Source organism: Rhea pennata, chromosome Z (genome assembly GCF_028389875.1).
Source record: "Rhea pennata isolate bPtePen1 chromosome Z, bPtePen1.pri, whole genome shotgun sequence".
Taxonomy (NCBI): domain Eukaryota; kingdom Metazoa; phylum Chordata; class Aves; order Rheiformes; family Rheidae; genus Rhea; species Rhea pennata.
Genome location: NC_084702.1, coordinates 47,915,345 through 47,941,012, shown reverse-complemented (window position 1 = coordinate 47,941,012; position 25,668 = coordinate 47,915,345). Strand labels below are relative to the sequence as shown.

General features: G+C 40.0%; 1 protein-coding gene across 1 annotated transcript in view; it reads right to left on the bottom strand.

Annotated features, from left to right (window-relative positions):
* MCTP1 (multiple C2 and transmembrane domain containing 1) overlaps window positions 1-25,357 on the bottom strand; it is a 270,331-nt gene extending 244,974 nt beyond the window's left edge. Inside the window, exon 1 of the mRNA XM_062599028.1 lies at window positions 24,764-25,357. Within this exon, the coding sequence (XP_062455012.1) occupies window positions 24,764-25,345 (582 nt within the window). The 5' untranslated portion in view covers window positions 25,346-25,357. The remainder of the gene's footprint in view (window positions 1-24,763) is intronic.
* Window positions 25,358-25,668: the final 311 nt, after the last annotated feature.

Sequence of the window (25,668 nt, the reverse complement as noted above, 5' to 3'; positions counted from 1 at the left end):
AACTTAAGTGAACTACCCTTATTCAAGAAGTGTTTCAAGTCTATACAGGTATTACAGTTTCATTCCATCTCAGTAAGAGAATGTGTAATACACCACATAAAAATAACCTTTAACAGTATTTTTTAAATCTGGTCAGAATACCACATGAGTGTACTTGCTGTAATGCACATAATATTGTTTTTCTTTTAATGTATCACAATATTTATAGCTTTTTGGTAGAAATAGATTCTTAGTCCAAGGTAAAAATAGTTATTGGTTTCACAGTCACTACTAAAAAAAGCCATTTAGCATCTCTAAGGGTGAATAGGTAGAGACTCTGAAAATCATTCCATTGGAGAAAAAAGTACAGTTTCAAATTTTTACTTATTTTTCATTTTGTCTTCTACAATCCATTATAAAATTGCATTTGCCATGTAAATGTTATTCTATCAGAGTATGTAAAAAAAGAAAATGTAATCTTTAGCATTTATTACTTGCAAAATTTAGCTTTGATACACTAAACATCTGATTTCTCAACAAAAAGAAATAAAAGATCTATGATCCCAAACTCTACATTGTGATACAGTATAACCATACTCATTAATGAGCATCATAATAATGTATAATGCAAGAAAGAAAATGAAAATGTAACAAACATCACAATCTTTACTCCATTAAATAAAAAACTAAAGTATCAAATTAATTTTAACAGAGTACAGAGAACAACATTTCTTGTAATTCAGTATTATAGAACTGGGACATCTTCTAATATGAAATATTAGAACATTTCAAATCATCATAACTGGAAAAATTACCTACCTTTCATTTGATAGTTTATAGGTTCAGTATAATCAATCTCTTAATAACACATATAATAGCAGTTTTTAGGTCACTAAAAGTTTTCCAGAAATGTAAATAAAAATAGAATTTTTTTTTTTAATGTGGTTACTAGGCTTACTTAAGTAGTCTGGGCAACCTGTTCCAGTGCTCCATCACTCTCACAGTGAAGAAATATCATATGACATTTTAAGTTCTTAAAAAAAAAAAAAAAAAAAGACATTTTTAATAGGCTGTTCACACCTTAAAAGAAATGAGGAGGAAGAATAAAATGATTCTTCAGTACACTTCATTTCAGCAACAGCTGTAGTGACACCCAGAAGACTAAAGAACCAATAAGTTCCATTGAGTGGAAAAAGTTCATAAAAGAGAGAACAGAGATCCTCTGAAAGATTAGGTTCTGAAACTTTGAGAAGTAAAATAATATTGTAATTGGTGGTTAAAAAATATTATGAAGCTTAAATGATTATAAAATTCAAAAAACATGACTGTTGTCAAACACAAGTTATCTACAAGTGATTAAACTATTTTTCTGATATTTTTAGATCAGCTTTTCCTTAAGAGTCAAAGCCCTTTTCCAGGAGCTTTGTAATAAGCATTCACAAAGGATTAAATTAGGGAGATCTTCTTCAATGTTTTCCATACCAAATGCTTACAGTTCCCCCAACTGCTATAAAAAATAGCTCCAGATCAAAAAATACGCATGGCTCCTTCCGTCTACTGCGTTATCATCATCAATAGAAGTTCTCACAGGGAACAGAGCGATCTTTTTCCCCACTGAAATTAAATAACAACCAACATAAAGGCAACTTCTTCAGGCCAAATTCTGCCTGCCAAGGATGCAAGACTGCCAGCAGAAAAATCTGCAGGCAGATGGAGATCTCCTTGGGTTAACTTTCTCCTCTCGCTTTGTTTCTCAAGACAAGCACACCACTACATTTCCTGACATAGGTGCTCCGCATCAGGGGGACGATCCACAGGCAAGGACGAAGGTGTGCAGCAATACAGCACTAGGTTTCTTGCTCTTCAACTGGAGGAAAACAAAAACAAAAAAAGGTGCAGAAGCAGCAGCCCTGCTGGCCTGAGCCTAAACACATGCATTTCTTCTGCAACCAGGGAAAAGGAATTTGCTCCAGCTTTCGAAGAGATTAACAGCAGCACATTATGGGCTGCTATCTCTCTACACCATGGCTGCAAACCACCTCATCAAGAAGAAATCTCTCCTAGAAACAGTAAAACAGACAGGAACTGGAGAACTGGAGAGAGATCGGTAGACAGGAAAATAAGAGTTTGGTTCAGAGTTCAGATGCCAGGCCCACACATAATTGAATTTTAATCTCATTTCAATCCCTTAAAACAACATTCTTGGCTCCAGTAACCTTATGTCTGCATACTGAGGATAGTCCTGCCACAAATGTCTCCATAGAAAACGGTGTCAGTTTGAATCTTGAAAGCCACCAGCCAGCCTGAACAGCTACTGGCCGCAGCCAGCAGGTCCCAAACCCTGCCTGCTCTTCCCAGTTGCTATTGGGTTACAAAGGCAGATTTACTGAGAAAATCGCTACATCACTGTTCTCAAAACTTATCAGAGTTCAGCATCTGCCGGTTGTTCCAACACACCAGCATCCCCCCGGGAGCTGACGGGGCTGCGCTGAGAGCAGGGCTTGGGGCCGGCAGAGGATGCCTTACCCCGGTGCCCGGGGCAGGCACAGCGGGCCGTGTCCGCCGCAGAGCGCGCCATGAGCAGCAGAAACACCACCAAAACCTCTCCCCGGGCTCCCCCAGTCACCGGATGGGCACTGAACTTTATCAGGATGTAAAAGGGCACGTTCTGAATTCTGTCAGTCATGCGAGGCTGGCAGCCTTACATAATGCCAGGGACGCGGAGAAAAGCGGCTTCCTCCAAGTTTCCCCAAGGGCAACGCAGATCTACTCTAGAAAGGAGAATAAATCAACAATTCACGAACATTTGTTGTTCGTCAGCCAGCACTTGGCTTGTCACATATTGCCGTTTTCCTTCAGTTTCCCCTACTAAATCACATTAGAACACAAAGGTAAATACAAATATTGTAAAGATTGCTTTCAACATACAAGCAACTGGAATTGCCATAAGACTGTTAATCAAGGTTGGTGAGGCAGTCTGATAGTGCAAATAAGGCAGACTGCAACATGTTCTCACCATTAAAATGTAATGCAAAATATACCGAAATTGGAGAATGCAGGTAGTCAAAGGAAAAAGAATGCTTCGGCCAAGTAGCCAGCTGTCCACACAGACGCGCTGCTCGTGAAGCAAGAGGGGGGGAAAATGTGAAAGGTTTGTTACAGACATCCACCTTTTACAAACACTGAATTGAAACACATTAAAATGACAACTTAAACAGGTTGCCTTTGGCAAAATCCTTTAGAAAAAGAAACTACTTATCATGACAAGGCAAGCTTCACTTCATGGCAAATATGATTAAGTTGTACAGGATCTGCTACCTAAAGCTCTACTTTCTGGATAATGTGCACACACATGAAGAATATTGAACCATCACAGCTCTCACGTCCTGTTGGTAACTGTTCTTACTTGTATGAAGAATTACCCAGTTAGACAGCTAACAGGTAAATTTGTCCTCATTTGTCATTACCTTGTTACAAAAATAATGACTCCTTTGAAAGAGAGATCAGAACCGCATTCTAGTTTTATTCTTTTTGAATAAACGTATTTTGAGTACATGAAACAGACAAGTCTCCAGCATTAGTAACAGAATAAGCACATATGGAAAAGCTTAGCATGAATTAGGTGAAAGCTTTGACTGTTACTTGGCTGCCTGGACATCTGATGATGCCAAGTATATACAGCAATTCCTAATAATGCTCTTCAAGGATGTTGTAAAATAAAATACAACTTCAGTACATTAAACAAAACACTAAGAATGTACAAAGGAAATGGATTATTTCACTTGTCTCGTAAAGTGAATTTGAAAGGTAAGACTGCTCTTTGCTGCAGCCAAACATTGCCTTCAGCACAGTCTCCATCTTCTTGCCAAGAGGCCGCTAAAACGTAAAAGTATCACCTTGCACAGCATGGTGAACTGAGATCCCTTCTATAAGCTAATTCCTTCTGCTTTATTTGTATTAAGCACACTTTAGAAAAAATACAGAAACACTTAAGCAAGTCTTAGTATCCGTTTTAATAACTGGTGATAGACTCACGTTTATTTGGTCTATGACCAGTGCATCTGATTTTCTTTCTGCACAGTAGCACTCCTTTAAAAGCAGAGAAAATGACTCTCTAGAAAAAACTTGAGGTTCAGAGAGGCAAGAGACGTTAATTTAAACATTTTTCTGTTCAGAAGACTGAACCAAAGTCTTCCTAGAGGACAGTCTCTACCTCATAACACGAAGGACAGGGAGGCAGACATGACCAGATCTTCCCCCTTTCCCTCTCATGATGTAAAAAAGAGCTTGTCTAAGTCTTTCATAGGGAACCCAATCTTACTGCTTATGGCAGCGCACTGGCTCTGAGACTGTTCATCAAAACAAGCTCTTCAGGGCACTCAGACCCAGGTCCACAGTATTTTTAGGTCCTCTGTAGGTTTAGACAGCAGCAGGCTGCAGTGCCTGCGGATGTGCACAGAGGAATATAAGCATCCCAAGTGGATGCTTATAGCATCCATATCCTCAGAGCATGAGTGAATTATACCAAACTCAGGCCAAATCCTGAGCCATATAAACTGTTTATCTACCTTACATGCCACAGATATATATCCATTAACACCAGCTGAGGACCTAATCTTACAGAAAAAAATAATTGAGTAATAGAAGCAGTCTACACCAAGAATAGTAATTAATATATTCAAGTCAGGTGTAGAAGGGAGTTCTTTAACCTATGGTGAATAAGCAAAGGAGCTTAAAATTCAGAACAATTAAAAAGCTAATTAGCTTTTCTTCGATTTCTCCTAAAATGGTATTGCTCGGTCTCATCTGACTAGATCAACCACACAAGGAAAGAAACATGTGGAACTCCACATAAATAAAGTCTGTCAACAACTGTAGACCAGGAGATTACCTGAAGTAAAGCTCCAAGCTCACAGCAGTGGCACAGGACAGGAACCTACTAAAATAGGAAGACAGCAATTTCCGCATCTCACAGAATAGGACCATAAGGAGGCAGAGTATTTTACTGAACATGCAACTTTATCACTTCTACTACGTTAGCAATTAAAAAAGGGGGGGGGAGAGAGGGACTAAAAATATCAATCATGTATATTAAGCAAGTATTCTCTTGGATATAAACATACATTTGAAGCACTCACTATATTTTGATATGGATAAGCCACACCAGAGGTAGCATACACCAGCTCAGAAAGTACAAGCAAAGGAAGGTAAATCCTATGCGTACAAAGGAGGGAGGGGATGGGAGATCATCAAGACAGAGTAACATAATACAGGGAATCAGAGCCAAGCAGCTTCCTTGGTTATCAAACATACAGAGACTCTGGAATAAACATTTTGTGCATTACCTGCACATGTGTATCATCAAGTTGCTACTAGACTTCAGGGGAAAGACAGGCTATGTTGTTTTATTTCTTGTAAGTAATCCACAGCTTCCATGTATGAAAATATTGTACCTTCCATTTCAAGCTTCCCAACTTCTCCTCTAAGAATATACACTAGAGTCCTTTGTTTTAGTATATTGACCACATGACGGACAGTGATATTGAAAATTTCAGCTATTACAGTAGCACACCAGAACAAAGGCTACAATTATTTAGAAATAAGTGATATGACATTAAATACAATGCACATATTATAAACTAAAAAGCAGACTACAAAAATAAACCCTGTTAACATTAGCTTGGAAACATAATGAGACAACTTTTTCTGCCATCCCACGAGTACAAAATAGGCCAATACAGGTGAGAACTGGTTGAAGATAGATTTCAGATATCACATTTTTGAAAGCCTTTGGTTGAATGAGGTCACTTCAAATTCCTGACACAAAGTAAAGATGACACTGTCTAAGTAAATCTGGTTGAGGGAGACAAGCAGATCATGCTTGGTTTACACTATCTCATGTGTCTCCACAGGCACTTTGGATTTTTTTGAACTGAGTTAGTTGACGTTATGGGATTTGATGCTACTGAAATTCCCACCTTTGTATCACAAGTCCTTATGCATTTTTTTCAACTGAAACAAAACATTCATTCTATCAAATAATATTCTTGGTAACTTTTTATCTTAAAGTCATGTCTTAAAACTTACACACACAGAGTTGAACTCAGAGCAACTTGTATACAATGCCCTGGCATCACAAAGATGGTCAGCATCTCTGCCGAAGTGCCATCCAAATTTAGACGCACAAGAAGTCTGTATTTTAATTTCCACAGGTAAAATCTTCCAGACAACTAGGTTTCAGTTACTCAAGGTGACAGAGCTGTTCTGAACCCCAGTCCATGTTCAACCCCTCTGAGGACTGTTGTGGAAAGCATTTTCTTACCCAGTTCCTCAGGGCACACTGACAAGGCAAGGGGTGCCTGTCACATGTCTACCATTCAGAGCCTCACAAAAAACAACCAGAAGGTAACAATTCCTTTATACATACACTGTAGAACAATCTCATAGTGTAATTGAGACAAGTTCAAACACATCCTGTTCTGTCTAATTTGGAGGAGAAATTTAATAAAGCCTGCTATTGCCAAGCTAAACGCCTCAACTATCAGACTAAAGTCATGTGGGAACCCTCTCAATCTCATAGAGCTGACTTTCCTCCCTTGCATTAAATTCAGCAAATTTGTGGCCATTAAGTAAAACTAGTCTGCTAGGAAACACACCGTGGAAGAAATGTATTTGCTTTCCAGTAGCTCAAGTTGATTAACTCACCCAGCAGCCACCAACTTGATCCTACAGAAAGGATCCATAACCTGAAGGTCAATAGGAAGGCATAATGAAAGAGTATACCCTGAGCCCAACTAGAAAGTTGCACCTCCTGGGTTGAAGCTCACTTTTATACCGTCCAGTTTCAAAATAACAGACCCTTTCGGAAGATAGGTCATCTTTCAAAGTAAGATTCAGTTGCCCTTACTTTACCAAAACATTCATCATCATCTTAGCAAGACCCTTCTCATCTTGAGGGAAAATTCTGGCATATTTTCCATGTATCATATTTCAGTGACAGGCAAGGAAGCAAATTAATCATAATTTTACATGAGAGATCACATATGTTGGTTTCTAAGTAGCTTCCTTAGAAACAGTAGTTACTAAACAGGGTAGAGGCTGATTGTTTGGAACTATCTCACCATCCTCCTCTGCGTTCACTCACGACCGCAGTTCTAAACATTTTTTTGAGGTTACACCTCACCTTAAACTTCTTCGGACAGCTCTCATTTAGTGTATGTTTGTGCCTCATCACCTAAGTAATGACACAAAAATCAATTATTTCAGTTTAAAATTAAAAACAAAAAGTCTGCTGCACTTTGGCTAAAAGCTTTTTTAAATGGATTTATGGATCTGCCAAGACACTAAAACATCAGTTACCTAAATATTCTCTCCCCTAACCAGTAAGAAAAAGCTGTAAGTCTAGTTATTCTAGGTGCATAACCACCAATGAAATCATATTTTTTAGGAAGTGCAAGGATTCCCCCCCGCCCAACTGCAACCTCTTGCTTATAAGTAGACTACGTGAAGCTCATGCTGTCATGCCTTGGCCATTCAAAAAGCATGGTTCTTGTTTTGAAAGGAATCGTACTGGAAAGCTCATCTGGGGGCAGGAAAGCTGCTGAATGTGGAGAGTAGCTTATCCCTAGCCCAGGCTCTTACCTGTCTGATTTTTTTCTCTTGGCATTTTACAGAAACATACCTCAGAGGATCTCTGTGTAATATACCTGAAGAAATTTAAGAAAAGTACTGATAGATCAGCGGGGATCAACATGCAGGTCTATTTTTAAAGTGATGTCAGTAAAAAGGTGAATATAACATTCTTGGGAAAAGAAGTCAACCTCTACAAACAAACATTTTACATGTATAGATAACCGGAATAGCTGAATGACAATATATCAATTTTGGACCACAAAAAAATAGATAAATTTTCCTCCCTCCCTCTTGGTATAAACCTACTCCTACAAAATGGAGAAAGCTATAGATTGCTCTTGGGGCTTTAGCAGGGATAGAGAAGAAAACTGAGGTGGCTTCTGTCATTTTTTAAAATGGTTATCAATTTGAAACAGACACTACAATCTGAGTGCAGATGATTCTGATGATACAGAATCTATTTCCAATCTATAAGAAAAGATTAGTCTGACAGGCTACTCTTTACAGTAATTACAACAGCATTGCAAAAAGACAATCTTAGACATCTGTCAAAGAAGTACAAGAGATTTCTCTTCATGCTTATTGCTATAATGGCTAACCCAGTTATAGTCTTGCCTTTCACATTTCAGAACCACTTGATCAACACATTGCCCATGGTAGCACAACGTACAATTTTTCTGTAAGAACAAAAAACCTGAAGGAAGTGGGTTTTTTGGTTTTTTTTTTTTTTGGGTTTTTTTTTTTTTTGATGCTACAGTATCACTGGGAGCTAAACACTTTAATGTATTTTATACCTCAAGGCATTTCTTCCATTACAGGCAATCAAGCAGCACAAATAAACAGTAAGTGTCACTTACAGCAGGTTAGCCCTTTCTGATACAGGAAAAAAAATAAAATACTAGTTTATTCTTATCCCGTGGGCTACAAAAACCAGTAAATTCCCAAATGGGGAAATGACATTGTTTTTATATTTGTCTAAGCAAACTAATACACAGTAGATTGAGAACAGCAACTGACATTTAGCTCTATTTGGGAAAGCAATTCTTTTGAGAGCCTACAAAGAACTTTATTAAAATGCTTGTCTTACTTATGACTAAGTACAACACACAGCGGAAGCCCCAAATCCTGATGAACAACTGGAATCAAGCTATTTTCTTGCAGTTGCCATTAGCAGTGTTTTCACAGTTTTCTTTATGAGATATTCCATTTTTTTGATCAAAATTGAAGATAAACTATGAAATACAGCTACAGGTTCCCATCTGTGCAACGTAAAGAAAAACTGATTATTTCAGTTAAAATTTATGATGCAACAAATAAATCCTCTATCTGGCATTTCACATCCGATAACCCAGCCAACAAGAAACACACTGAGAGGAACAAGTAAAATTGGCTAACGGGAATTAAAGAATAATCCGAGATTTTGCAAAGATTAACACATTACCCCTTAATAGCCATTGCTACTTTTAAACAGAGACATCTACTAGATACCAAGTGTATATATGATATAACATAGCACAGGACAAATTAAATAGTCTGCATACCTTCCACAAGATAGGTAAATATTCCCAGATTATCAGTTAATATATTCAACTATTTATGATCAGTATATATACGAAACTTCAACTAATAAAAATTGCCTCCACTTTTTAAAGATGCTTTATTTAAAATAAATATGTATTTATGTGCCATTCATAGTTTATGGCCCAAAATTCGGTTAACAATGCGTTGCTACTTTCTCAAATGTCAGTCTTCATTTTTAATACTGAGAACAAGGATAATGGCCAGTAGTTTTACTCTGAAAGTCACTAAAATATCTCAGTCTTAATCCCAAGTACAAAGTCTTCAGCAACATACTAATAAACCTCTCTGTATTTTACAAAGAAACTCATGGGTCATTTTTGCCATGCTCCTGACAAATTCAGTCAATAAAAAAATGCCAATTCTTCTTTCTGACAAATCCCAAGTGCTGAAATATTGAATTTAACATGCACTATATACAGCTGAAAACTGTTCCATTCCCTGATAGATCCTACCTCAGCCAGGATGCCCTAGAAAGCCTCAACGATAGAAAACCTCTCCTCTCTCTTTTTCCAAGAGCCTTCGAAAGGACAAAACCTGTCTGTAGACCTGGGCTGTGAAAGGCAACTGGCCAGTAAAATCTGAAGGCTGCATGTATCCCAAAAAGCCAGTAGTGACACAGTAGTGCAGCCGTCCTGTATTCTGGCAACATGGTGCCATCTGCCAGCACACTCTCTTGCAACAATGCAGTCTGCAGTGGTTGAATAACTGAGCGACCACTAATGACAAGAACACAGATATGAGACAAAGACTGAAAAACTACTGATGCTTTTAAGCACTGCACTACTACTGTGCTATTATTAAGAAGATAACAAAATCCAAAACAAATCATCCAGAATGAGTCCATTACAAACAAAGATTAAACAGTACGATGATTGCCTTGATGGTGAAGCAGCCCCATTCCATCTGAATCTCTTAATGGACAGACCAAGGAAATTACCAAACAGCTACCAGAAGTCACCAGGGAAACCACAGAACTTTATTTTGCCTCGGCCATTAGGACAGAAACCACTGCGCTGATGAAGAGGTATGCGAATAGTGCAGTAGCAGGGACCTCTGCCTGACACAAAAAGAGACACTGTTGATCTTTCCTGCACGCCCCGTGCCCTTCAGCTGATTCTCCCCTCCCTCTCCCGTGCACACACTAACATTCACACTGTTTTCATCTAATTCCAAAATCAAATCCAACCTGTTCTGCTGAACCCAATTTCCCAGCAACAGCTGACAGCGGTCCTCCAGACCAAAGCATCTGCCCGTGATTAGCCATCTTCCCTTGCATCCCGAGAACAGCAGTTATAATCCCACCATCACTAGCCATCTCCTTTTTCATCATCCCATCTCCTTTTTCATCCATCAGCCTTGTCACATCTCTCAACAGCAGTACAAGTAACCCACACCACATCAATCAAATCAGAATGAATCAACAGAATGAAATCATTCTTCTCTGCTAAAAAAGGACTGAGTGACAGAGTAACAGACTAACTGATATCCTTTTCCATAGAAAGGGATTTGTAAAGTTTGAGTAACTTTGTCTTGTATAGCTATTCTGTTTCAAAATACTTTGTGTTGTTTACAATACATGTCTCCTGAATATCACCACTTCTCCAACCAGTAACTCGCCAAACTTTAGTACGACTGTTCCAGTGTTCGTCAAGGAAATAAATGTCATGATCTCTATCCTTACAAATACAGCCCATATTTAACCGTAACTGAGTGATGTCAACATCTTTTGTTCTCCAGTACCATTTACTGCACCAGAAGTGAACAGAATGCATCACTGTGCACAGCCTCTTGCCTTCACATCACGGGTATCTCTCTTCCTCGCCCTTCTACTGGCACACAACTGAGTCTGTACACATGCCAGCCCCCCCGCCCAAGACATCCAAAGCTAGCTCACAAGAAGATATGACAGTGTGGAGGAAGTGTTACGCAAGTATGGCTAAAAGGCCCTGCTGAGGATGTTAGCTTGGCAGAGCGCTATACTACTGTGAATATACTATTTTTGGTGCTTCTTCTTAGAGGCATCCAGTGTAAAGATGAATAAAAGTTATTCCTTTTCTCTTAAGTATTTTAAGTCCCTTGTAATAACAGGCCTATTCTTGCACTCTAAGAAGCTTCTTCATCTATAACAAAAGCAAATGATATCAAGATTTCAACAGAACTTATTTCAATACATATTATGTGATAATAGTTTACTGGCAAGGTGCTGATGATATTTTTTTTAAACAGCAGAATCTCTAAATATTGTACCATCTCACTTCTGTGCTTTGTGATCACCATTACAGAAGAATAGAAGTATGACCAGGAAGAATGGTCAAGTATGCCTTTTAACACTTTTGCCTTGTTTTTGTTAGTTAATGTTTTACCAGAAGTATGGCAGGTCTTTACACAATCATATTTAAGAATATTAGCTAGAAAGATCTAATAAATTCAGTCCTAGCCTGTGACTCTGAAACTGCCAGTGGCTTCTGGCAATATATGACTAACTACAGCTTGTATTATTCAACATGTTGCTACAAATAGACCTGAAGTTACTGTTTGTCTGAAAGAACATCATGATAGAATACTATCAAAACCTATACAGCTGAGGTTAACTATTTGGCTTCTACACATCTGAAATCATTTAACAAGGCTTGAGAAATGTGCTATCCTTCAATGTAACACCTCTTCAAGGGCATTCATTTTCTTTCCCCCCCCTCAAAAGTCTACTTGTATGTACTATTTTAGAAACAATTTCTGCTAGCACTTGGTACTCATAGGAAAAGAACAGAATTTTCTCAGAATCCATAAATTTTAAGAAAAATTAAATTTCTCTCACAAAGGAAGCAAGAATTTGGAACCAAAATAAAGCAGCACTTTGCATACTGAGAAAATGCTAAAATGAAGTATACTGGAAAAAGTAGAAAAAAGTATAATTGGTATAATTCATGATACTGCAAACACTATCACAGAAGAATTTTAAGGATGATTCTTATTTCATACTTCTATTCTTGATTAGCATTAACGTAAGGAGCTATCCGAAAATAAGGAAGCTATTCTTCAACACTAGTTGACTAAGAAATATTACCTTTATAAGAGAGTATAAAGAAATCTATGACATATAGCAATTCTAGATTAGATGACTAATAAACTTTCAAAGCTGAGGATCCCATTTTCAACATACTGAAAAAAAAATAACAGACCTTTCTAAGCCATTCACGCCTATAACATATCATCTGGAATCCTGTATGCAACATGCTACATGCCGGAACATTGCTGCAGCCTCACACCAAATGTGTCTTTTTCACACAGAACCATGTAGCCATCCACCATATGTTTCTAGTCTGAAAGCCAAGCAAGCGAAGCATCTGAAGAATGCTAGAACTGGCAAAGAAAAACCACCTACAAACCTGTGTAGATACCACTTTACAAGGAAAATCCTGTCATTCTGTGGGCCATTTCAGAAATGCAGAACCACTATGGTCAGAACATATCTTTCTATTGTTTAACATTAACTCACTCACAGAAAACACTGCAATATAAATCTCAGCACTGCAATTGCAGGGGCAGATTAACTGTTACCCTACATATTGATCTACCTGTGCCAGCTGAATCTTAGATACAAATTTTAAAACAGAAAATAGATTAAAATTTCTAATTCTTGCAACTCAGTGAGTTTTCTTATGCATCAGACAAAGGTCATATTATGCATATACATGTTTCTATTTCCTGACTCTAGCAGATTTCCTCATGGTACTAATAATGTTTTCTTTAAATTACAGTATCAAACCAAATTGCAACAGTTGATTCTTATGACATCAAGATTAAAACACTTTTCACATTAATAATATATAGACTAAACAAGAAAATCAAAACCATTATCAAATGTTAATAATGTCTAAAAGTTAAGAATGGAATTGTTACAATTGTAACAGCAACAACAAGTCTGTGCCAAAGGGAGACAATAAGCTTTCTACTGCATGGATAAGAATACCCTTGAAATCAGAAGTGGAAGCTTCATTTCTTCTCTTCTAACAGACTTCTATAATCCTTTCTGTTTTTCATCAACTCTGAGAACTCCAAGATCTGTCTGCTGCACATGGAGTTTCACTGGATAACCAGTTCTCGCTCAGCAATCACAAGTCATTGTTTTTCCTGCTGGAAGCAACTTTGTCCCTACTCTCTATGAATTCAGAATCATTTGCCAGACATCAGATTAATTTTTTGAGTCAAGGCTTAAATGAGTATATAGAATTTCCTACTTTGGGGGGGGGGGGGAAGGAATCTAGCAGCTCCTAGAACGTAGTTATGTTTTCCAGGTGGAACAGAGGAGCTTTATCATAGCTGAAAACGAAGTCTTGTCCAAATCGGATGAGAATCAGTTCCTGGGAAAAGTCGCGACTTCTTTCCCACCCATTTTGTCTCCCTGTAAGCACAGACAATGCAAACAAAAGTACAGTTCAACCCCTACCTTTTTAAACTTGCTCTGTTTCCAGTTTCCAACACTAGGTCAAAAGGGCTTAGAAAGAGAACTTCTCTCACAGTTATCAATAAAAGCCTTAGTTATTTTCCTTCTCTTGTTATTATATAAACTACTGCATAAGTCACATTAGTTAATGCAGCCAACAGAAGAATTCCTGGGTTTTCTTCCCTCTAGCACAATCCGTAAGACATTGGTATTTTTCCTAAAGCTTAGCTGCATAAAGTATCTATTAGTAGTGATCGGGCAGCCTAGCTACTGATTTAATAGCACTCTCAACAGAGGCAGAGATCTGATGGGTAATTCTCTTATGTAAGAGATATGAAACAGATAGCAGCTCACACAAGGTAAGAGATCAATCAGGATATTGATTAATTGCAAGGGACTGAATGCCTTAATTGGATATACTGCAAAAAGAATCTGAGAGGCACATTCATTTTATGTTATTCATTAAGTGTTTGCAGGCCTTGCAAAGATTATTCTTCTTGGCTGGACCTGCTCACCTGCCAGTGTCAAAAGCCCAGCAGAGCTGGTCTGAGGACTGAAGGCCTCCCAACCAAAATCAAAACCAAATGGATTCTACCCATAGCATGCCTGCCATTCAGACTAAGCCAGCTTCCTTACATAAACAGCACTCAGCTTTTCTCCAGAAAGAATCTAATCTATCTGATATCACATTTCATGACTCATTCTTGCATATGATTTTCTTGAGAAATGGCTGTACAACCTCCACAGAAAAAGACAGAGAGGACAGTCAAAGTTTATACATTACAGCTTTTTAAATCATAGAAGTATCTTACCAGTATCAGTGGCTAAACCAGCAGTTACAGAAGTGGCTAAATTTGCTTTGTTTTTCTTGAAATAAACTGACTTCTTCCCCCCCCACACACAAATTAGCAGAGAAAGGAGGCTAGAGAAAATTACAAGGTTGTAAAGATTTACACACACAGGAATGCAGTTTGAAATATACTATTTCATTCAAAAGCACAGGTTGCTGCTTCTAGAGTTTCTTACAGCAATTTCTGATCTCAGTATGATGGAAGTATAAATGGAAAAAATAGGAAGGGTGTGACTTCAAAAAATAAAAGGATCTCAAAGTAAGGACAGCCAAGAATCACAGAAAATACATGCTGAAGAAAAAAATCTGCTCACAGATAGTTCATATTTGTCAATATCAAAAGGAAGAGACAGTTCAAGAATCATTGCAGATACTTTAATATTCTGATAGTCCAACAAAAACATTTTCTAGCACTGGAGTTCCATTCTTACTGGTGGCAAAAGCTCTAAATGTTTTCTCCTGTGCCTACAGGTGAATTACCTAGGTACATTTCTGAATGGCTTCAGCATTATGCAAACACAGCACTCATTTAATCTGTGAAAAGACACATTATCAGAATAGCCTTTCCACAATCCAACCCAAATTTTTGCTCTATTTCACTTCTTGAAAAAATCCTAGTGACATCAAGTATCAAGCTGGGTTGGGTCAGTATGAAAATCACCTATCTCTGTAATGGAGGAGGAGGAGCAGCAGCAAAGAAGCAGCAGGAGAAAGCTAAGCTGATCAAGATCCCCTTTACAACAGTAGCGGATGGTAAAACCACCAGCCATTTCCTCCAGGAATCTCTCCCCTTAGGGGACATAAAAACATCAGGATTTTGCATTTGTATAACCCCAAAGATGAGGAAGGTGAAGAATTCTGTCTACCCCCCCCCCACCACCACCACCTCCTGTGGCCACCAAATGCATGTATGTTTTCTGACAGGACATCCACTGCACGGCATTACCAGTTCCCACAGAAAAGAGCCCATCAAGATGCTCTTTTAACCTGGATCTTCAGGTCAGAAGAGCTTCACCAGGCACACAAGCCATTAGGACAGGGCCTTTCTGTGGTAGTGTTTACACACAAGCTCTAACTTTTAGTGTTAGATCATATCTTCTGGAGTACAGCATACTGGCCTGTAAGGAAAAGTACATTAATAAATGAAGAATTCAGGAGCCAATGCTAGGCACCAAGCTGTCACACTTGGTAGTCAATTTAGCAGTTAAAGGCTTCCCCTGCTGAGGAAAGTGGAAACACGTAAAATATGAAACACCACAGAATACCTACCAACAGCCAGAATCATAGAATGGTAAGGTTGGAAGGGACCTCTGGAGACCATCTAGTCCACCCCTCACCATAGCCCGTATGGGGAATGAATCCGCAACCTTGGCATTAGCAGCACCACGCTCTAACCAAGAAGTTTTATTACCTTAGGTATCAGTGATGCTAAGTCTCAGCATAAACTTGTTTTTATGGAAAAAGTATGTTCTAAACATATACCCTCATTTACAGTGCCAAATAATCAGCAGACTGCTATCAGTGTTAATGACTGGAAACTCTTATGAGCAGCCAAAGAAAACATCTATGACAGAGCAACTCTTACAGATTCCCAAATCATTACTCTTATAAACAATGCTTTTGTTAAAGTTTCCGTATTTAGTCTATTTTTTAAGAAAAACAGGTTGAACATCATATTTCAGTAGTTAGCTTGGGTATTCCCAATTCTATGCATTACAAAGCCATTTTAATTTTTAATAATAAGAATGAAAACCAACATTTTCTTCAAAGGCTTTCGATTTACCCAAATAGCTTTATGAAAAAGGTGTAGAGGCAAATACCAAAGCACTCTGAATAAATAAAAATTTATCAATCACTTTAAAAAGATGCAACTAGGGAACTATCATGGGAATTAATTTTTAATGTAAAGTGTGTCCATTTTTGTTGTCCTTTGAAGAGTCAGAATTGCCTAACATTGGAGATTGCCTCATATTAGGACCAATATAGCAACATTTAAGAAAGTCAAGAATATTACATAAGGTCATAAACATTACAGAAAAAAATCAACTATTTGAAAGGAGTCATCCAACTGTTTGATAGATAATTTCAAAATATTACACTTTCACTGCTACAACATCACCTGCATTAAAGGTCAAAGATGATAAGCTGTAGCCTATGAATAACACAGAGATTAGGATACTTCAGTAAGACCTCCAATAAGTATCAATTTACATTAGAAATAGTAAGATTTAATAGATGATACTCTGAAAGTACTGAAGCAGTGCCTAAGCAGAGTATGGTGTACACTGCTCTCTTCTGCTTCCTCACTGAGATACAAAACAGAATTAGTCATTTCAATAGCATGACTACAAATATCTCATAGCTCATACCATATGGGACAGGCTTTATCTCAAGGTCATAGCTAAATTCCCAGTCAAGTGACTAGAATTACTGACAAATATCCCAGTTTTGAAATACCTCTATATCCAGGTCCCATTTCTTGCACTTAGAGAGTGTGAACCTCTCAAAATTGGATTTGTTGACAGCAGTGATCTATCAAAGCCTCTGAAATAACAAGCCTCTGACTTGACAGCAAAATAGGAACTCCCTCATCAACAAAGCTCCGCATCTTACCAGACCATAGTGATCCTTTTCCTGTATGTTTGATACAGCTTACCATTTCTCCACCATTACAGAAACACACAGACCATAGATCACTATTTTCCTGAGCAGAATACAATCTCCAAATAAAATAAAACCCTGCACTGAAATGAGTGTGGATTAATTTCCAGTTTAGATGAATTAAGTGTACCACAGCTAGAAGTCTGGAGGATTTCTTCTTTCTTCCACAAAAGAAGAGGAAGTCCTTGTTTTCTTTTTAAAAGCTTGCAGCTTTAGGGCTTATATTATAGTTACCTATTTAAAATGCCCTAAAAGATAACATTTAGAGAGATCCAGAATCAATAACAGATTATGGAGGAAAAGCTAAATTTAGCCTTCAGATCAATGAAGAGTTCTCAGTCATCTTGCCAAAGATGAGCAATTCATACAAGAGGAAAAAAAGACACTTGAGTTTATTAATAAGTTAGTACCATATCATCAGACAAAACAGTTAAATTAGAACTACCTACAGAGCTAGATTCTGAATGGTAATTTTAAGACTGTGCAGACATTTTTTAAAATAATAAAAAGTACTTCTTTTTGCAGTAACATAATAGCTGGTACAAAGTCTGATTAGTAAGCATAATAATCTTCTGCATGTAACATTTCAACATGAGAGCAAAAAAAATTTTTCAAGATTTCTTGAAGAAAAACTCAAATTCCATAGCTATACTGAGGTGTTTGAATTCAACAGAATTCAGTATACTAAGAAGTACACATTGGTAAAACTCTGAAATAATAAGCATTACAGTTTTGACACACAGTCACTTAAAATGACAACTGGAATGGTTAGTTACCATACTTATGCCAAAGGTTATCACCTTACAGTACAGTCACAGCATAGAAAACAAGCACCTTTTTTGTTGCTTCAGCACGAATCTGTTGCAATTTAACTTAAGTCATCAGACCATTGGCTAAAGCGATTGAAGGAGTTCATGCATCTTATTTTGCCAACTGATGCAGAGAAAGAACAGTGGAAGCATCTTAAATTTATGTTTGGGGATTTACCAAATGAAAAGGAGAAGTCAAAAAAAAACGGGTTTGTAAACCCTAAGGCTATGAGGAAATGTCACTGCTGTCTACAGCTATCCAACAGAAAGGCAGAGAGAAGGTGGACCCAGACTCTTGCCAAAGGGGCACAGTGATAGGACAGAAGGCCAAGGATACTTTTTAGAACATGAGAAACTGTGATTAGATATAGGCAAAAGCTTTTTCACCAAGAGGCTGGTCAGAGACTGCACAAAGAATATGTAGAATCTCCATCACTGGAAATGCTCAAAATTAAGCTGGGCAAGTCCAAGTGACCTGATTTAACTGGATCTATTTTGAGCAGGACTAGACAACCTTCAGAGTTCCCTTTCAAACTGTTATTCTATGTTTACATAAGAATTTTCAAAATCTTTATTCTTGTACGTACCTTTGTACAAAGAACTTCCTCTTAAGAAATGCTCTTTTATCGTTACTGACACTAACAATCACAAAAATTTGGTTATCACCAAAATAGCAGTTAGCAAATCTGGGAGAATTTGGTCAAGATATCTGCAAAATTGCAGATTTAGAGACTGGCAGCTCTGAAGATATCAATACTGTTCCATCATTGACATGTCCTATCCACTAGGTATTATCCTCATCACATTCTACCTGATTGTTCACATGTAAAGCCATTTGAAGTAGAAAGAAAGGAAAAAATAAATAAAGCTTAAACAAGCTCATGGATTTAAAAAAAGGGGGGGGCAAAACCCCCCCAACAATTGTTGTTAGTTGGCTTTAAAATATCTGTGGTTCAAACATCTAACCCAGAGGATAAATGCTAACTGGCCAATTTTGAAAAATGATGCAGCTCACTTTGAAAACCCTGGAGAGAATCTTTATTTAATTATAAGTAGAGGGTATTCAGGATGTGATTAAATACAATTCTGCTGTACTATCTCTTGATTTTCAGGTCAGCTTATACATACACTGTATTAACATATTGTGAGTTAGGAGATGAATTAAAACCTGAAAGAGCACGAGAAATAGATTAAAGTGCCTGAAATTGCTCAAAAATAAATCTTTTAATGGAGGAGGAAAAAAAGCAGGAAACAGGCCAATATAGAATCTAGATTCATCCCTCGATAAAATCAGATGAGTAATTAAATACTTGGAGAAACAAATAGCCTTGAGAAACTGCAACAGCTTTTTAAAAAGAGATGAAGTTCAGGAATAGTTTGTTTGTTTTCTCCTTTCTTGCTAAATCAAATTTCTATTAACAAACTCAAGGCTCTTCTGACTCAGCTTAAGCATTCACTCATTTACCTCTCCCCTTCTCAGTTGGTTAGAGCATGGTGCCAAGGTCACGTGTTTGATTCCCATATGGGCCACTCATTTGGGGGCTGGACTAGATGACCTCCAGAGGTCCCCTTCCAACCCTACCAATTCTATAATTTAGGGGGGTTGGACTAGATGATCTCCAGAGGTGATCTTCCAACCTTACTGGTTCTATGAACTCCATGATTCTCAATGGTCTGACTCCCAAAAGAAAGCTTTCTCTTTCTGCCTAAAATTTTGCACTCAGTACTCCCAAATCATGCTCCAAAGATCTGTGCAAATCAGCAGTCTCCAACCCTTCCTGCCTTGTACTGGCATCATCTCAGAAAAAGGTAAACCTTGAAAGTCAGAAGTGTTCAATTTTCCTCATCACCTCTGCTTTCCCCAGTACAGTCTCTTAGTAATTTAAAGTACCAATTAAGATTCCCTTGGGTGATGTAATCTATGTAGCTTTCTTACTGTCATTTTCTTGCCTTCCCTCCCCCCTTTATTCTTTTGTCTACGTAAGCTAGGTCTCTTACTGAAATGTGACCTGCGACACGTGTGAATCAGACCAAACAAGCCACATTTTTCCCTAGTGTAACTTCATTAACTTCAATGGCTTTAAGCCAGGTATAGATTTATTCCAGTATAGACAGCTAAACATGCATAGTTATGTCAGTCAGGTACTTCGACTGGCTCTATATCCCCTTCTGCATCAAATTCAAAATTCTGCTGCTTGCTCTTCAGAGTTCTCACAGCTCCGTCTCTGCTCCTGTCTCATCACTACTCTTCTAGCAATTTAATTCCAGCTTCACTTTCTTCCCTCATTACAAAGCCTGGCTCCTTACCCTGAATGTGCAATCTCTCTTCAAGCGACCTCTCTCATTCCTGCAGACCCTCTCACCTGCCATACAGCTTGCTCTTTTATATCAGCTTTATTGAAAAATATTTTACTGAAAGAGAGCAAGAGAACAAAAATTATACAGACACACACAAGAATTTTTTTAGGCCTTTCTCAGCATCTCATTTATCTTGCATTATACTGTATTATACATAACCTAGACCAATGATATCTAACCTCTGGCCCTAAAGACCCTCAAACATAGGCCTGAAGGGTGCCTTATTAACTAAGCAAATAGTTTCACATGCAGTCCAACTAGTGAAGCTTCACTTCCTACAGCTGTGTCTAATGGCTGAGCTGCAAATCCTAGTATTCCCCACTTCCCTACAATAACCCAACTGCCCTACGTCTCTTATTTACCCCTGTAGCTGACCCAACCAGGAACCCAAGACAGAGGGGAACAGTTAAAAATCCGCCCCTTCTGTTGCTCATTTGTTTGTTTAATGAATTGGAAATAGAATCATTAAGCTGAAAAAGTTGGTTGCTACTATGCTACTAAACCGTGATCCTGCAATGAAAACTGCCGGGGAAACGTACGCAGAAGAACAGTTCTCACTGCAGAATCCAGACCTCAGCTGGTAAACCTCTCATCAGGATCCCACAACTCCCTCCCTAAGTGCTATTCACTTCTTTGGTGCCATCACAAGTAGTACATATTTGGATACAGATCGTTTGGACCTAGGGAAAAAAAAAGTATCATTATTGATTAAAGATGATATATCCACACCCACATTCACACCTATGTCTTTAACGAGGATGATGAAATACTTGTAACTTAGTCTAGACTTCAACAGCATTATTTCCATCTCCCTGGTTTTAACTATATGATATGACAAAACACAAGTGGCATAAAGCCTTCTGTGCAAAGCTACACTGCATATTCAGGATAAAGGCCAGGCTAGCACAGGGACTACTGTGTAAATCTGAATTCCTGGTGACAAGAAGATGCAATTTATAAGGGGTGAGTGAAGAAAACATTGCTGTGTTGCCTTGGGACATGGTAATACACTCAGCCCCCAGAAATCTTGCAGAGCAGCCAAATCCTTGGAGACCTGCTGCAGTCTCATGCCTGTGAAACACTGCAGGAGTACCTTAACCCACAGCTCCTTGAGTATGAGGGATACATCCTGCAACTCTCAGCTATAGAAAGGCAACTGCAAGACATTTCTAGGGTTAAGAAAGGTTTAGCCAAGCCAACCTGCCACACTGCTTTTAACAGGTAGCCAAAGTATAAATATGGTTTATTAGGATGAAGAAATCAAAATATGCTTAAACAAACATAATCCTTCCAGCTTCTAAAAGCTATCTCCTGCCTACAAATACAATGATACAATACCTTCTTCTCCCTAAACAATTTAAGGTTTAAGAAGTATTCAAGCTTCAAAAGAGAACTAGATTAGTTTTTACTACTGACATGTAATGGTTATTTTGTCCATAACACCCTACCCCGACTGTTGGTCTGTTCTTTGTACAAGGTACTAATCCTGTTCACTGCATCAGAAGCTGTTCACACAATGCTGAGGAAAACAGGTCTCTATATAATACTTGCCAGGTTAGATGCGGTATGGATATACCGCACAGTTCAAACTTTTAAGTTAGTTCAAATTATCTTTAAATAGTTTGATTAAGCCAAAGGAACATTCCAAAGTTAAATCCATATAGAGTAGTGCAACTTACACTAGTTATTTTTATCAAAGTATGAAAATCTTCTCATTCACCACACTAATTTTTGCTCCTTTTCCACTTATCACAATTGTATTATTTTAGCTTAAAATCACATGAAATTTAACTTCTCATCAGACTATATTCCCCTCCCTCCCCATTTTCCTTACAGTGCTTGTTAGGTATTTTTGTGTGCATATTTGCTAAAAAACATCAGAATAAATACATCAACCAAAACTTAAGAAGCCTTGTTTAATTCTGTTCTTCACAATATAGCATTGACTTTAAAAAAGTAAATAAAATGAGGTAGTAAAGCAATACTCTGCCATCACATTCAATCTTTCTCCTTCTGCTTTCCTCAGAACATCAACTGGAATTGAACATCTTAATAGAGGCACTTACTCTGAGGGTCTGGGCTTAAAAGTCTGGTAAAATGAGTTTGAAATAACTTGAATTGTTAAAATTCATGTTTTACTTAGAGGCAGCACAGATTTTTAGAGGTGTCTGTATTCCTCTTGCCCAATGAATCTCACACATCATAAGCTCAAGAAAAAAAAAACTACTTACAGACCCACAAATACGAAATAAAATTATCCAAAAGCAGAACATTGCTAAAACTAAAAAATGCTTTAAAATGTACTCAAGATTTGAATGAAATACAGATGCAAGCAAATCCTACTGTCTGCTTTCAGCTGAGGATCATAACTGTTCAATATCATCATTGTGGAAGTTTCCCACCTCACTGCTGATTTAATGTGCTCTTAAATCTTATAAAACTATTGCTCTCAATGTCAACAGCCTATAGCTATGACTAAGGTAAGGCAGGAACCCGCCTTACTGAGCTGAGTGTACAGCATACAAGCACACAGACAACTCCTGAATTGTACTGGAAACTTTGATCAGTCATAGTGGAAGATATTTGCTCCATAAGAGACCACTGAAGACAGATAAAAATGAGAAGAGCCCAACAGTGCTTTAAAATTTGAATATCATTTCCTTCAGTATGGTGAAACTCAATGAAGCTGATGAATTAGGTCAGCTTTAGTAATTCGGGAGATTATACCTTTAAGGTTGAGGAGAGCAGAGGACTCACTGCTCACAGAATAGCAGGTCAGCTGTTTCAGATCACCATTTTGAAACACTATCATCACCATCATCTGCTCTACAAATCCCACCAACACACACAGGAAAAAAGCTTTATTTAATATCAAAAACATCAGTTTTGGCATGCAAGCACAGCCCAAGTTAATACTGTTAATTGCCTGAAGAAACAGTCCAGAAACCTTGTCAATTAAAGACAAGAATTAGAAATCTTATGTCCTACTTTGTTTTGATTACTAATACTCTTTCCAAACGTTATGACTGTACCTTGTTTATGAGAATAATCCCTCTTACAGGAAAATAAGAATTGACATGTTTCATAAATATACATGCTGTTCCCTTGCCAAACACAACAGCAAAAGAATGCTAAAAAATATGTTTTCGTAGGTACAGTAGCTACGTTGCTAGCTACGGTAATCTCTTAAATAGAAGAGCCTGTAAGTTCAGTCGTAAGGTGCAATACACTTGTGGACTGGAGGTCTGACTACTAAAGAGAAATACCCTCTTTGTAACTATCACACCAATATAATTCTACATCAAGAAAGAATGACCTAAAAAGCTTATAAACATGTTTCAGACAACAGATAATGGCAAGAGCTTCAACTCAGCATGGTGCTTATGATCAAAACAGTTCAGTGGGACCTGGTTATAAGATCAGGTCTAGGTCCTAAACTCACAAAGACAGAGAAGATGAAGGGGAAAAAAAAAGAAAAAAAAAGAAAGAGTCCTGTTGACTTCATTTCACCTCATCTGAGCAGAAAGTTTACAAGACAACACAGAACCATCACAGGCTGGACCATACCCACAGCTTACATAGCTCTGGGAGAGGGAAAATATATATATACATAGAGAGAGAGAGACAGACAGACAGAGCTGCTTTTTGATGCTAAACAAATAAAGCATGCCTTCTAGTTGTTACTCATTTCCCCCAAAACTATGATGGAAAAAAGACAACATGTATTACATATTAGTCAACTATTTCTGCAAAAAGCGGGAGACTGCTTAGAGTTGCACTAGCTCCAGAGTGACTCATGTGTTTTGAACTTTTCTTGTAGCAAACCTCTTCCAGGACTCGACAGTCCTATCAACACGAGCCGCATCACTAGACAGCACGAGCGACCGCTCTGCCCCGTGCTCCCCTCCAGTAACGGGGGGAAACGGCTATTTCACCAGCCTGAAACGACAGCAGCATGCGAGAAGCGCTCGCCAACACTGCCGGGCACGTTCCCCTGTCCCGTTCGTGCAGGTATCATTTACTGAACTTGTGACTGGTGCTCTGCAAAGAGAGGAAAACGAGCTCGCTTTTGGATAAGCGAGCACAAAAGTGTAAGTTCTCTGAAAAAAAAAAAAAAAAAAAAAAAGGAAAGGAAAAGAAAAGTAACCGCCCAGAGCCAACAGTGGGTTGTTGCAGCGCCGGGGAAGCTGCGAGCTGGAGAGGCTGAAGAGCGCACGCCGGCGCCCACCTTGGGCGCCCCGCCGCCTTCTCCCCGCGCGGCGTGGCGGCGCAGACCGAGGAGGGGAGCGGCGGCGGGCAGCTGCCCCCCCCCCGAGCCCCGCGGCCGCGCGGCGCCGCCTGGCGAGGGCCGGGCAGGAGCCCGCGCGCCCCCAACGGCCGCAACGGCCGCGCTCGCGCCGCCGCCCCTCCCCCCGCCCGCCTCACGGAGCGGCGCCGGGCGACACTCACCGCGCCGCCGCCGCCGTCCTCCGCCGGCGGCTCCCTCCTCCTGCCGGCCGTGGGCGAGCCCTGCAGCAGCTGCTCCAGGCAGGCGGTGCTGGGCAGCGAGGAGCTCTTCTGGTGGGACAGGTGCGCGCCGGGCCGCCGCTCCTCCTTCCTGCCCTTGGGCCCCTCATCCGCTGCGGCCGGGCGGCGCGGCGGCGGCCCCTTGCCCTGGTGGAGCAGGTGCTCCCGCAGGCGGCGCAGGGCGGAGCCGGACTCGCCGCCCGGCTCCAGCGGCTCGGCCGCCGAGCAGCACAGGTTGGGCTGGGAGGACGAGAAGACGCGGTCCAGCACCTGCTTCCTCCGCCTGAAGCCGCCCCACTTGGCGCCGGGCGGCGGGTCGCCCTTGCCGGGGCCCGGCGGCGGCAGCGCGGCGGCAGCGGCGGCGGGGGGCTCCGCAGTGCGGCGCTCGGCTGCCGCCCGCCCGCCGCTCCGGCCTTTGCCCCCCAGCTGCAGGTTCCTCCAGAGCCGCGCCTGGAAGGACACGGCCGGCTCGGGCTCGCCGGGCTTCTCCGCCGCGGCCGCCCGGGGCTCCTTGCTCGCCTCCATCCTCCTGCGGCGGCGGCGGCAGCAGCAGCGCCCGCCGGAGCCCGGCGCCCTCACTCCCGCGCGGGGCCGGCGCGGCGCGGCGCCCGCCGCCCGGGCACGAGCGCGGGGCTCCGCCGGCGCGGCCGCGCCGCCCCCCGCTCAGCGCGGCATGGCCGGGGCGCGGCGGCGACAGCAAACCCCTCCCCTCCCGTCCCGTCCCCTCCCCGGCGGCGGCGCGGAGCCCCGAGGCGGAAAGTTTTGGTACCGCGGGGGAGGCGGGGTGCGCGCAGCCGGCGCAAAAGTTCCCGCAGGTAGGCGCGGCGGCGGGCGGCTCTCCTATATAT